This window comes from Urocitellus parryii, chromosome 14 (assembly GCF_045843805.1).
Source record: "Urocitellus parryii isolate mUroPar1 chromosome 14, mUroPar1.hap1, whole genome shotgun sequence".
In the NCBI taxonomy this organism is placed as follows: Eukaryota; Metazoa; Chordata; class Mammalia; order Rodentia; family Sciuridae; genus Urocitellus; species Urocitellus parryii.
Genome location: NC_135544.1, coordinates 25,854,945 through 25,867,776, shown reverse-complemented (window position 1 = coordinate 25,867,776; position 12,832 = coordinate 25,854,945). Strand labels below are relative to the sequence as shown.

Here is a 12,832-nt window from a genome sequence, read left to right as displayed (position 1 = left end):
GCTATCAAATCTACTGCTCCTTTCCCTACTGGTTTCTGAGGTTGTTAACAGGCTAAGACGCCTTCTGGAAATAAAGCTTAACTTGTATGTTGCCCATTATGTCCTCTCCTAACACCCTCCATTCTTTGCCACATGTTTCTTAGTTATGTCCCTCACTTGCTAAATAGATGTGGGGGTAATGTAGAAGAAAACCACACTCAAAAATAGAATAATATAAATAAAAAAATAAGTAAATAGTAAATAAAGTAAATAAGTAAATAAAATAAATAAAAAATAATAAATAAGTAAAAAGCAGTACATAGGGAAATATGTAGTAAAAGTAAATAGTAAATAAAGCAAATAAGTAAATAAAATACATAAAAATAATAAATAAGTAAAAAGCAGTACATAGGGAAATATGTAGTAATTCATAATTGGAGGGGGAAATACACATCTCCATCTGGAATAGACATGGGGCTAAATTGTTAGGAGGAGATCCAATTTTGTTTTTCCCAGATGGCTACCCCCACTTTTTCTGAACCTTTTGCTGGACAATCTTTCTGTTTTCCACACTGCTATGAAGTGACAGGTATATTTTTAAAATAAGGATTTTATGGAAGGTATTTTTCAAACTAGCCCCCCCATCTATATCTTGCCTCCACCATGAGTCTTCACTATAGCTTTTAAAACTCCTCATCTTTCTCTCTCTCTCTCTCTCTCTCTGGTTTGGTACTGAGAATTGAACACAAGGGTGTTATATCCCCCCCATTTTTTTCCCCCTCATTTCAAAATTTTGAGACAGGGTTTTACTCCATTGCTAAGGCTGGCCTTGAACTTGGAAACCACCTGCCTCGGCCTTCTAAGTCTCTGGGATTTCAGACATGTGCAACTGCCTTGGCTAAAGTTCCTCTTTTCTACCTGTTCAAGCACCAGCCACATCTGGGTGACAGCTGTCACCGTGGACCTCTTGGGATACCACTACCACAGCCTTCTAATGAGGAGACGGGCCAGAGAAGCTACTCCTGCTGTTGATCTCAGAATTCACACTTGACAATGCAGCATCATCATGGGGTTGGTGTGATATACTTTGGGAATATTCGCCCACTCATCCAGTCAATATGTTTAGAGAGATGAAAAAGAAGTCTATATTCCTAAGGAGTACAGTCAGTGAGTGTAACCATCACTCCATGATGACAGCTGTTCTATTTCATTCTTTTTTGTACCAGGGATTGAACTCAGGAGCGCTTGACCACTGAGCCACATTCCCAGCCCTATTTTGTATTTTATTTAAAGACAAGGTCTCACTGAGTTGCTTAGTGCCTTGCTTTGCCGAGGCTGGCTTTGAACTCGTGATCCTTCTGCCTCAGCCTCCTGAGCCACAGGGATTACAGGTGTGCCTTACTGCATCTGGTGGCTATCCTATTTCCTTCTGACAGCACTTGAGCCCTATACATTTCCTTGAGAAAACTGGAAATTTTCATTTACTTGCAAGTCAACACAGGAAATGAAGTATAGCATATTGACCAAGAGATAGGAAACCCATTTTCTAGTCCTGATATGACCTATGTATCTGGAGACCAATTTAAATTTACTTGAACCTCAATTTCCTGCATCATCTGTGGAAAGTAGTTAGACTATGTGATCTCTTGGCTTCCAGTAGGTAGAAATTTGTTATTCTGTAATAATATGATTTCTTTATTTATTAATGTAAAACTTTTTAACAGATAAGCTAAGTCCTTGCTCTATGCAAAGAATTCTTCTGGACACAGATGAATAAGACACAGTCATTGTGTTGTAAAGCTTATTAAGAAAGGAGTTTATTTGGAAGAGGGAAGTGGAATGGAACAGATCAGTATGACTTGAATGTAGAATATACCAGTATCCCTATTCCAAATTGGAATACAGTCTCTGTGATGTACCATAACTCCATGCTAAGGCTTATTTTAATGATTCTGGTTGATGTCAAGGCCTCTTTGAGGGTTTGTGTAGTGATAACACACTGAATGGAGGTGGTAGTTCATAAATCTTTTTTTCTAGTTGTGGCAATTAGACTCATTGTAGTTTTTTTTTTTTTTTTTTTTTTTTTGGTAAGATCCTTTCTTAAGACCAACTCCTAACAGTATTTTGAAGTTGTGCCTAGAAGCAATAGAGGTTTCATGATGCCACCTTTCTTTCTGTTTTAAAGAATACAACACTTTCCAATGACGTTTTCTTTTTTTTAAAATTTAGATTCTCCATCCCAATAACTCACCAATTCTGTACAAGGCATGTGTTTAAAATATTTTAAATTAATGGCTTTAGAAAGGTGAGTTTGGGCTAGGATGAAGGAAGACAAAGAAGCACTTGGGGGATAGAGAATTTCTTTTTTTTTTTTTTTTTCAAAGTTCAAGATGAAAAGTTATCCAACATCCTGTTGGAGATCAGTGGGAAAGAAGAATCAGTTGGAACCTTGAAAGTCGGGGGTAAAAAAAAAGGATAACTTGAGTAATGGAGACCCACGAGTACAAGTCAATTGAAAAATATGAGGCCCAGGGGAGAGTAAGAGTGTCTTAACAACAAAGCAACAGATCGCCCACTTGTTATTCAATCCCTGCTTTTCCATGCTGAAAAGTGATAGTATGGAACGGAAACACGATATAATGAACTTAGTGGGAGCGTCAAAGAGGTCAGACTCTGAAGAAGGGCATTATGGATCTCATGTTCTATTTTCTAGCACCCAGCAAGTAGAGGTGGTAAGAACTGACTCATGAGCACATGTCAGGGTGAATTAACAACATTGTCATAGTCACAGTGGATAGTGCACACAATCTCCATGCTAGAAATTTATTTTTCATAGGAAAAATGTCTGCTCATTTAATATCTTTTCAGTAAGAATGGACAGCGAATAAGGAGTTTGAGAAGGCCTAGCTGGACATTTTCAAAAGGCAAAAATAAGTAAGCAAAATTATATTTATACTAAGGTATAATTCTCTCCAGCTACTTTATAATGTAATAGCCTCCTGAGTCAACTTCCAGTAAGAATGTCATTTTAAATGTTTCCATGATAGCGGATGGGTGAGTACTGTGGTCTGCAGGGCAGAGCAATAAATATAACTTTGATAGCCAATCCATTGTCTATCTAAAGGCAAGGACTATTTCATTGGAATAGTTCTCATGTTTTGGGGTTGAATAAAATCAAAAGAAAGTACACAGTCCCTGTGAAAGGAATAGAATGTTTAGCCTGTGGTCAAGCAGAGAAAAAGACTTACTGAGTAAAGCAATATATATTCCAATTTTCTTGTTTTCGTTTTCAGTTAGTTTCCATTAGTGCAGTTTTCCAAAAAGATGTGGGCCATGTTTTCAATTCAGATATTACTACAGATCACTATAATTCAAATTTCTTTGCTGGTTTTCACCAAATAATCCCAATTTCCAGCCTACAACCAATATTTTAAATGGTTTCCTGGTGCTATTTACATACAATAACCAACTCTCAAAAGGATAACACCGTTAGGAACGAATACTGTCAGAATGCAGTGGGTGGCTTTCGTAGAGAGAGATTTCAATAAAACTTTGGGGTCGATGATGAACCTAGTGTACAGGAATTCCACATTAAGTCATAATTGGCTTTGTGCTGAGAGAGTCCATGTCAATTGAAGAAATGAGGCCCAGGGGAGAGTAAGAGTGTCTTAACAACAAAGCAACCGATCGCCCACTTGTTATTCAAAACAATAGAACCACAAGAAAGGCTTCTCTAATCCCAGAACAGAAGTGTAAATTTGCCAGGATGTCCATCCTTGACAAAATGTCTACGGCAGATTTGATGGAGAATCTCAGGGAAGAACTCACCTGCTTCATCTGCTTGGACTATTTCAGCAGCCCAGTGACTACTGAGTGTGGACATAGCTTTTGCCTGAGGTGTCTCCTTAAGAGCTGGGAGGAACAAAACACACTTTTATCTTGTCCTGAGTGTTGGAGGACTTTGGGGGGCCCTCATTTTCAGCCCAATGAGCGACTGGGGAGACTGGCTAGCATCGGCAGGCAGCTCAGATCCCAGGTGCTGCAGAATGAGGAGGAACCAGGCACCTGTGGGAGACTCTCCTCCACTAGAGTGTTCTCTGATGATGAGCAGAGTGTAAATGTTTTTGCAAGCCAGAGTCATGGAATAAACAGAGTGTATCTCTCGAGTGAGGCTGAGGAGCAACACAGAGTAAGATTGGCTGCTCAATATTAATCTAGGACCAATCAGGCTCCCAGGCACCTTCTTGTTATTAGTTTTCACGTCTCTTTACAACTTGGTGCTCTGCTCATCAGCCACTGAGTTTGTCTTTATTGCAGGAGAAACTCCAGGAGATCCTAAGTCTTCTGCGTAAAAAGAGGAAGGAATCTCAGGCTATACTGACCCACGAGAGGGAGAGAGTGATATTGTGTAAGGTCAGTATTTGTCTTATTTTTATGCTTGTGTATGATCCTTTGAGGAAGGCTATAGAGATACATGGTGAAATGTCAGACAGCCATAAGGCAATTGTTTCTGGTCCTGGTCCCACAATATGAGTTTCTTACTTAAGGCTGCCCACCTCTGCTTGTCCACCTGGCAATCTCACAACGCAGCTCAAGTTCAACCTCCCCCAGGCAGACTTTTTTTTTTTTTTTTAATCTTCTTCTTTGTGCATCTAGACAATTTTTGTTACTCTATATGGCTCTGAGTATAATTTTTTAAAAAAGCACACGTTATACTTACAGTCATATAATATAGGATGGAAATAAATTTTAAAAGAAATGTCTCAAATGTTTTTAGGAAAAAAAAAGAGAGAGAGAATGCAAATTAAAAGTAATTGAAGAGAGGCACAGTGGTGCTCGCCTGGCCTGTAATCCCTGCGGCTGGGGAGGCTTGTGAGTTCAAAGACAGGAGGATTGTGAGTTCAAAGCCAATCTCAGCAACAGCAAGGTGCTGAGCAACTCACTGAGACCCTGTCTCTAAATCAATTACAAAATAGCTCTGGGGATGTGGCTCAGTGGTTGAGTGCCCTGAGTTCAATCCCCAATACCAAAAAAAAAAAAAAAAAAAATACATGAAGATAAAGGAATGTAAATGTAGAATAGTAGCTTGAATTAAACCTGAATATATACCTAAGCTTAGTCACTTATTCAGATTTGAGTTGCCTATCAGTTAAAGCAAAGAACTATATACTTAATTCGATTTTTTAAAATATATGGGTGTGTAAGCCTCCTAATAGAGTTTGAGTTCTCTTTTTTTAGGGGGTGAGTACCGGAATTGAACTCAGGGGCATTCAGCCCCTAAGACACATCCCTAGTCTTATTTGGTATTTTAATTAGAGACAGGGTTTCACTGAGTTGCTTACTGCCTCACTTTTGCTGAGGCTGGCTTTGAACTTGCAGTCGTCCTGCTTCAGCCTCCTGAGCCGCTGGGATTACATGTGCCATTGCTTCTGCAGACTTTGAGTTCTAAAATACAAATATTTGTGATGTACATTTCTATGTCTAGTATGTGACCAAATGCCTAGTTTCATTGAATAAGTATCTGTCAAATAAATGAATACATGCATTTTTCACAAGTTTCTCTTTTGTTAATTTTGCTTTATTTTTTTAAAAAAAATCATAGTACTGATTATCACCTGTCATGTTTTTATTTATTTGTTTGCTTGTTTATCTTTGGTTTCCTCTGGTAGAATGATAGCTCCTGGGAACAGAAGTTTTGCTTTTGATTTTATTATGTGTGTTGCATATACATCTTTGAAAACATTAAACTTTCCACAGAGCTAGTCAATAGAAGATCTATGTTATGTACAAGGTTTCAAGAATTGTTACTGTGGGACTCTGTAAGGATTAAAAATCTGTGGACATCTAGGAGTGTTTCCGTTACTAATTTTCTTATATTGTCTGTGTGTGTGCCTGTGCACCTGTGTGATGCCAGGAAGAGACAAAAACTTGTAAACAGGTGGTTGTGTCAGAATATATGAAAATGCACCAGTTCCTGAAGGAGGAGGAACAGCTCCAGCTGCAGCTACTAGAAAAGGAGGAAAGAGAGAACATGAAGAAACTGAGGGACAACGAGATCCAGCTCACCCAGCAAATCAGAAGCTTAAGCAAAATGATTGGACAGATAGAGTCTACATGTCAGAACTCAGCTTTTGAATCTTTTGAGGTGAGAATGAAATTCAGGAGAGAGTTAGAAGAATTAGTATTGGGTCTGGAGCTCAGTGGTAGGGCATTAGCCCAGCATGCATGAGGCCCTGGGTTTAATCCCTAGAACTGAAAAAACAGAGAGAAAAAAAAAAAAAAAGAAAGAAAGAAAAGTCATAGAAATATTTTTCTCTCTCTACCTGAAAACTAAGTTCTGCCTTAAAAGTCATTTCCCCCAAAGAACTGACATTCTATATGTCAGTAAAAGTATTGAAAAGAAGGAAAAAGGAAAAAAAAAATAGACCTATCCAAACAAACTCTTCTGTGTCTGCCTCCTTGCAATCTCAGCTTTGTCAAATACTTTGTTAAGTTTATTAATGAGGATTTACTATGTCCTGAGCACACTAAATATAATCTTCTCCAAGACCTGGCAAAGATAAATAGTATTATGATATAGACTATAGATGATTGTCATCTACAAAATGGGTGCATAATAGCCCTTATTTAATAAGATAATTTGCATTTAAAACAGCTAATAGGTGGCAAGACCCAGGTATTCTCTGTGCTCAAACCATTTTCCTCTCCATCGTTGCTCTTCTGCCTTCCTAGGCATTCTCCAGAACCTTCTCCAATGTAAGCCAGGTGAGCCAACACTAGCTTCAGGTCTGTTTCTTGGACTGGTCCACAGGATGCTACTATTTAATTTTGTGCCCTCAAAAAACAAAACAAAAAACAACAACAAAAAAAGCACTTCAACTTCACATAGATTGTCTCAGCTCTCCTTGGGCCATTTCCCCCCCCTTTTTTTAAAATTTTTAATTTTTTCTCATCTCTGCCTCCCTGAGGCATCAGAGAATGAGACTACTATTTGACTCCTTTGTTGACAACAGGTACTTTGACAAAGTGATGTTATGAGTAAAAGAACAAAATATGTAATCTCACTATGTTTCGAGTCATTTGTCTTCAGAAAACAAAACAAAACAAGACAAAATATTTTTAATCACTGTGAGAAACATCTCATTTTCACCCCAAACTACCCCTAGAAGAAACTGGTATTTTGTTTTTTGTTTTTTCCCTGCCCTCTGTGCTTCTTCTCAAAGTGCGCTGGGACCAAGGGAAGTGGATTCTGTGACCTTTCCCAAAGGACTGTGTCTAAAGTGAACTCTTCTTTCCTGGTGGTCAAAATGAACCCATGCTAACCTTTTTTCCTTTTATACCCTTAGGAAATAAGAGGAGCCCTGGAAAGGTAGGTTTCGGTCACACGTTCAGTTCCATCTTGGACGGGGCTATGACACTGACGGGGCTATGACACTGATGAAATGGATCGGGGGATGACATAAGTCATCTATGCTGTGGGGGCTAGATGAGATGGACTCTCAAGAGGGATCAGGTCCTATGTCAAGGAGAGAGAGAGTGAAGGTCTCTGCTCTCTTATAGGAGCGAGTCACTCCTGCTTCAGTGTCCAGAGGCCACTGCCACAGAACTGAGTCTGTGCCACATCACTGGAATGAGGGAGATGCTAAGAAAATTCAGCAGTAAGTCAGCCTGATTTGCCAAACCTCCAGGGTCTTCCACCTTTAACTCCAGTCTATGTTAAGGGATGCAGAACCCATCTCTTGGGCAGCTTTGTCCAATATAAAATATTCACCAACCAATGTTAGATTCTAAGTGCGGTTATCCTGACCCCTGTACTAAATACCAGGCTGGGGCCACAGACCATGTCAGTGCTTGACCCGAGAGAAGAAGTGAGACTTGATTCTATCTGGCTTTGTGTTCTATCTAAGGACTCCTCGTCCTTCCTTTGTTTCTATTGTTCTGGGTTATCCATCCGTAGGTTATCCATCCCCTGTTCATGCACATATATACCACTCTGCGGAAGTTTCTGCATTTCTAGCTCTGTTTTTGTTAGAATAAAAACTGAATTAAACTTTTAAATCCCAGCGAGGGAACATTAAAAAACTATTCTCTTAACATGCTCCATATATTTAGACTGGCTGAGACCAAGTCAGATCAGCATTAATTTTCAGTTTGATCTTGTGGACAACCTGCATTCAAAGGCAGGCTTAGTGAACTTTGGACTCAACAGATATCTGATAAGTGTCTACTCTGTGTCCAGTACTATGCTATTGAGCTCTGAGCTTGCTCACAATGATGAATAAGACTAAAATTGTCTTTGCTTTCATAGAATCTTCTGTACAATTGAGGGGTTAGACATTCGTCACGCAGATAAGTAGATCTGTTTGGACTTTAGTTTATAAACAAAAGTATAAAGTTGTATTATTGTGTCTGGAGAGTTAGTGTAAGTTGGAAGCCTCTCTGTGACCTCCTCCCAGGAGGCTGGGAGAGGAGGCTTCCCACTGGCCCACCGTGTGCTTCATTAAAATGTCACTGGAAGTTGCACCAACTCTTTTTTTTTTTTTTTTTAAGAGAGAATGAGAAAGAGTGAGAATTTTAATATTTATTTTTTAGTATTTAGCGGGCACAACATTTTTGTTTGTATGTGGTGCTGAGGATCAAACCCGGGCCGTACGCATGCCAGGCGAGTGCACTACCGCTTGAGCCACATCCCCAGCCCTGCACCAACTCTTAGGAACCTACATTCGAACATGTTATAATGGAAAATACTGATTAGGAATTCCTATTTGCGTGTAAGTGTCATTTGACGGAGTTTCCAAATCTTTATGAACCTTAGTTTTCTTTTTCACATAAATGAGAAAAGGTAATAATACCCATATGATTAAATGAGATAATGCATAGAAAATGATTGGCATGTTAGAGAGAGTTTAGTAAATGATAATTGCCTATATTTCTTTCTCATTTAAACTGAAAAGCCAGAATCAAACATGGCTAACATGAATAAAAGCTGCAAAGGGCATCCTGTTGTGGATAAAGGATTCTGAGTTCTAAACCTGTCTGGTAAACAGAACAATTTTCATTCCTCTATTTAGAGTTTTCTCTCTCCCTCTAGGGTGGGCTAATCATCTTTCTCCATCTGACTCTTGTCTGCTTCTTTTTGGAGATTCGCTGTTTGTTTTGCAGAACAGTGAAATGAGCCCAGAGATTCTGTTGTAAACACAATGCTCTCTTACATTGCACTTGAAGAATAGGAGTAAATACTAAGAATTTAGCGTGACTACCATGCTTGGAGGATGGTTTTCAAGAATGCTAAGGGGAAATTCATTCTTTTCTCCTTTTGCAGCAGAGATAACCCTGGACCCAGCAACTGCCAATGCCTATCTAGTCTTGTCTGAGGATCTGAAAAGTGTGAGATATGGAGGAATCAGACAGCAGTTACCTGACAACCCAGAAAGATTTGACCAGTCTGCGACTGTGCTGGGAGCTCAGTTCTTCACCCACGGAAGACACTATTGGGAGGTGGAAGTGGGAAACAAGACCGAGTGGGAGGTGGGCATCTGCAAGGACTCCGTGAACAGAAAGGGAAACCTGCCAAAGCCCCCTGGGGACCTCTTTTCACTTATAGGTTTAAAAATTGGAGAGGATTACAGTCTCTGGGTCTCATCACCTTTGAAAGGGCAACATGTCCAAGAGCCTGTGAATAAGGTCGGTGTTTTCTTAGACTATGAATCTGGACACATAGCATTCTACAATGTGACAGACGAGTCCCTCATCTACAGCTTCCCTCCAGCCTCTTTCCAAGAAGCTCTCAGGCCTATCTTCTCCCCTTGCCTCCCCAATGAAGGGACCAACACAGACCCTCTTATCATCTGCTCACTGAAGAGCCACATCTGAGGAACAGGTCCCTGTGCTTCCACTGAGGATGAGGTCTGGGACCACCAGATGACCAATCACTAAGACGATTAATGCATGAAAGTCTTCACATCAGGTCACCTGAAAGAAAATCCCACCCCCGAACCCCTTCACAAAGAGTTTCTATGAACCTGAGACTGCAATGAAGAACCAATTAGAAAATCAACACCCGTCACTGAAAGTTAATCATATCCTGTGTCTTTAACCACATTCATTATCTGGACTACCCCGTGGTGTATGTGCTGGTCTCTCAAAACACAGAGAGAACTAGCCCCTGTCACCCCGAATCAATTGTCATAGGCCAGTTTTTATAAATATATGTCGTTTTTTTTTTTCTAGTGTATTTATTTATTTGACTCAAACCCCTTGCAGTTTGAATGTGTCTCTGTCCTCTGTGCAGAGCCCTGCCAGTGGGGGTAATTCAAATCCCTCCAGGGACCTGGTGCCTGAGTGTTCCCTTCTAGGGTGGGTGACAGGGATCCAGGCCTCAGCCTCTTCTGAGGCTGGAGTATTTGTACACAGGAAGGCTTATTGTTCAGAATGCTGCTGAGATCTGTGTGAACACCATCAGATCCTTCAAGGTACCACGGGCTGGAACCTTCTGTTGTTTGTTTACATTAGAAGATGACAGAGCAAAGTCTCTATTCAATAAACGTATCATGGCAATGTACACCGAGTGACTTCACTGAGTTTTCTATAGTTGTTGTTTTCTGTGGTTTTGCTATTTGCTATGGGCAGAAGGCTTTCAAATCCTGGAAACACGGAGGCAAGTCCAACCTCCTGTCCTAGTGTCAGGGAAGGGGGGCGGTATCCCAGCACAGGCTGGTTTCAAATCTCCTCCTGGTGGAGGTCTGAGTTCATATCCCCCCTCCCCGGCCTCCCGATTCTTAGGGGTCTATCCCAGTAGGATTTTTTTTTATTGGAATTCTACCTTGCTTCCTTTGAAAAATGTCACCAATCACAAAAGGTGTCCCTTTATCTCTTCTTACCACTCATATAAGTCTGTGTCCTAACAGAGAACACTGCTGATAACGTTTAACCACCATATGTGTGTAACTACTAAGATATCGCCTTAGTATTAATAGCAAACTTTCTTCATGTCATTAAGTATTTTCTGAAAATATGACATTTTTCTTCCCTAAATATAGAAGTACATATTTTTTTAAAGAAAAAGCACATTTTGTAATCTACATTTGTCATATCCAAATATTTACAGTTAAAAGATTATATAATGATATTATATAGTTAACAGTCCATATTAAAGTTATCCCACTGGCCCTTATAATGATCTTCATGACTGTTTTTTAGTCTTCCAGAATTCAGGAATAATATAGGAGCAGGCATTGAATTTTATTGTCTGGGAAAACATTTTTTTTAACATATTTTTTAGTTGTTGATGGACTTTTATTTATTTATATGTGGTGCTGAGAATTGAACCCAGTGCCTCACACATGCTAGGCAAGCGCTCTTCCACTGAGCTACAACTAATAGGAGTAATATTTCATATATGACGCTTCCAAATTTATTTAAACATTTCCCTACTGTGGAATATTTAGATTGTTTTCTATTTGTAGCTATTATAAATGACACTGGGATGAACACAAGTGTACACAGACCTTCAGGTGTAAGATGTATCTCTAATTATTCCCCAAGTATATCTCCAGCAGGCAGGAAAGAGCCTCACAGATCTAGGCGCTGTGTGCCTGTAGGTGGCACATCCTCCTACAACAGTTCTGCAAGCACTGCAGGTGGCCCTAAAGGTTTTACTCATTAAAAGGGCAGACACAGGAGCTTAGAGACAAGTGAAAGAACATGTTCTTCTCTGCCCTATGGTCTTGCCAGAAGCACTGCATTTATACCAAAAAAACAACTATCCTCAGAGGAATTAGAGGAGTGCAGGGGTTTTGAAATCAGTCAGTTGTTGGTTTGAACGTCTAACTTCACCACAGAGCAGCTCTCCTAACTTTCATGCATCATTTCAATTATCAGAACCTTAGCTGTCTCTTCTCAAGAACATAGAAAATAGTGACTTGCTGTGAGGATAATGCGAGTCCACACAAAATCAACACTTGAGGCAAGATGAATTTTTGTTAGTTCTCTCTTCCCCCTTTAAAGATTCAATTTTGTAATTCTTCAGAAAGGGGATAAAAAAGCCATAGGATGCTTATATAGGATATGACGCCAAAATCTATGAAATATTCACAAGGTAGGTGTTACTATTTTAGCCAGAAAAGTTTAACACAAAATTCAGTTGGAGAAAAAGAAAACCTCTCTGGATTATTTTCTCATCTTTCATGCAAGTTCTTTTGACCTTGATGCTTGTAAGCATCCCATTTACCTAACTTTAAACATCCACTAATATAATAATAAATAGTACATAAATAAAATTTGTACATTTTTTGGGGGGTGGCATGGGGATACTAGGGATTAAACCCAGAGGAACTTTACCACTGAGCTATAACCCCAGGCCTTTTTATTTTTTTGAGACAGTACTAAGTTGCTGGCCTCAAACTTGCAATCTTACCATCTCACCCTCCTGAATCACTGGTATTTGACAGGCATGAACCACCACATCTGGCATAAAATTGAACATTCCCAGTCTTATGAATCTTACACTTTTGCTTTGGGCTTCTGGAACAAGGCATGAACTTTGCTAATCTTTGGTTCTGCAAGTGCTTGAGATACTATAAACAAATGAATAGGTTGATGCAGTCTTTTATAACCACTGTGCTTCATTCAAAGGTGAGCTAATAGATTAGAGGTATTTTGAGATAATGATCCCATCAAACCTGTTGGGGTGGTCACTACCTGTAACACTCTCACTTACCTCTCCTTCAAAGAGAGATATAGAGAGCTACTATTGCCTGGGCTGTTCTTTCATAGCTTTCTTATTGACAGCTAGCTCACAGGATAAAACAAGGTTTTGTGAGACCTGAAGCTTATACACAGCAGAAGAGTCCTC

General features: G+C 39.6%; 1 protein-coding gene across 1 annotated transcript; it reads left to right on the top strand.

Annotated features, from left to right (window-relative positions):
• The first annotated feature begins 3,745 nt into the window (after nucleotides 1-3,745).
• On the top strand, nucleotides 3,746-9,852 carry Triml1 (tripartite motif family like 1). Its single transcript, XM_026389504.2, has 6 exons — nucleotides 3,746-4,168; nucleotides 4,297-4,392; nucleotides 5,894-6,124; nucleotides 7,326-7,348; nucleotides 7,540-7,637; nucleotides 9,302-9,852. The coding sequence occupies exons 1-6, from the start codon at nucleotides 3,746-3,748 to the stop codon at nucleotides 9,850-9,852; spliced, it is 1,422 nt and encodes a 473-aa protein (XP_026245289.1).
• Nucleotides 9,853-12,832: the final 2,980 nt, after the last annotated feature.

Excerpts from the sequence above, each read along its gene's own strand:
- Triml1 (XM_026389504.2), top strand. The coding sequence starts at position 3,746 with ATGTCCATCCTTGACAAAATGTCTACGGCAGATTTGATGGAGAATCTC. Across the intron at positions 4,169-4,296 it reads AGGCTGAGGAGCAACACAGA|GAGAAACTCCAGGAGATCCT; the intron begins GTAAGATTGGCT and ends TCTTTATTGCAG. Across the intron at positions 7,638-9,301 it reads GATGCTAAGAAAATTCAGCA|CAGAGATAACCCTGGACCCA; the intron begins GTAAGTCAGCCT and ends CTCCTTTTGCAG.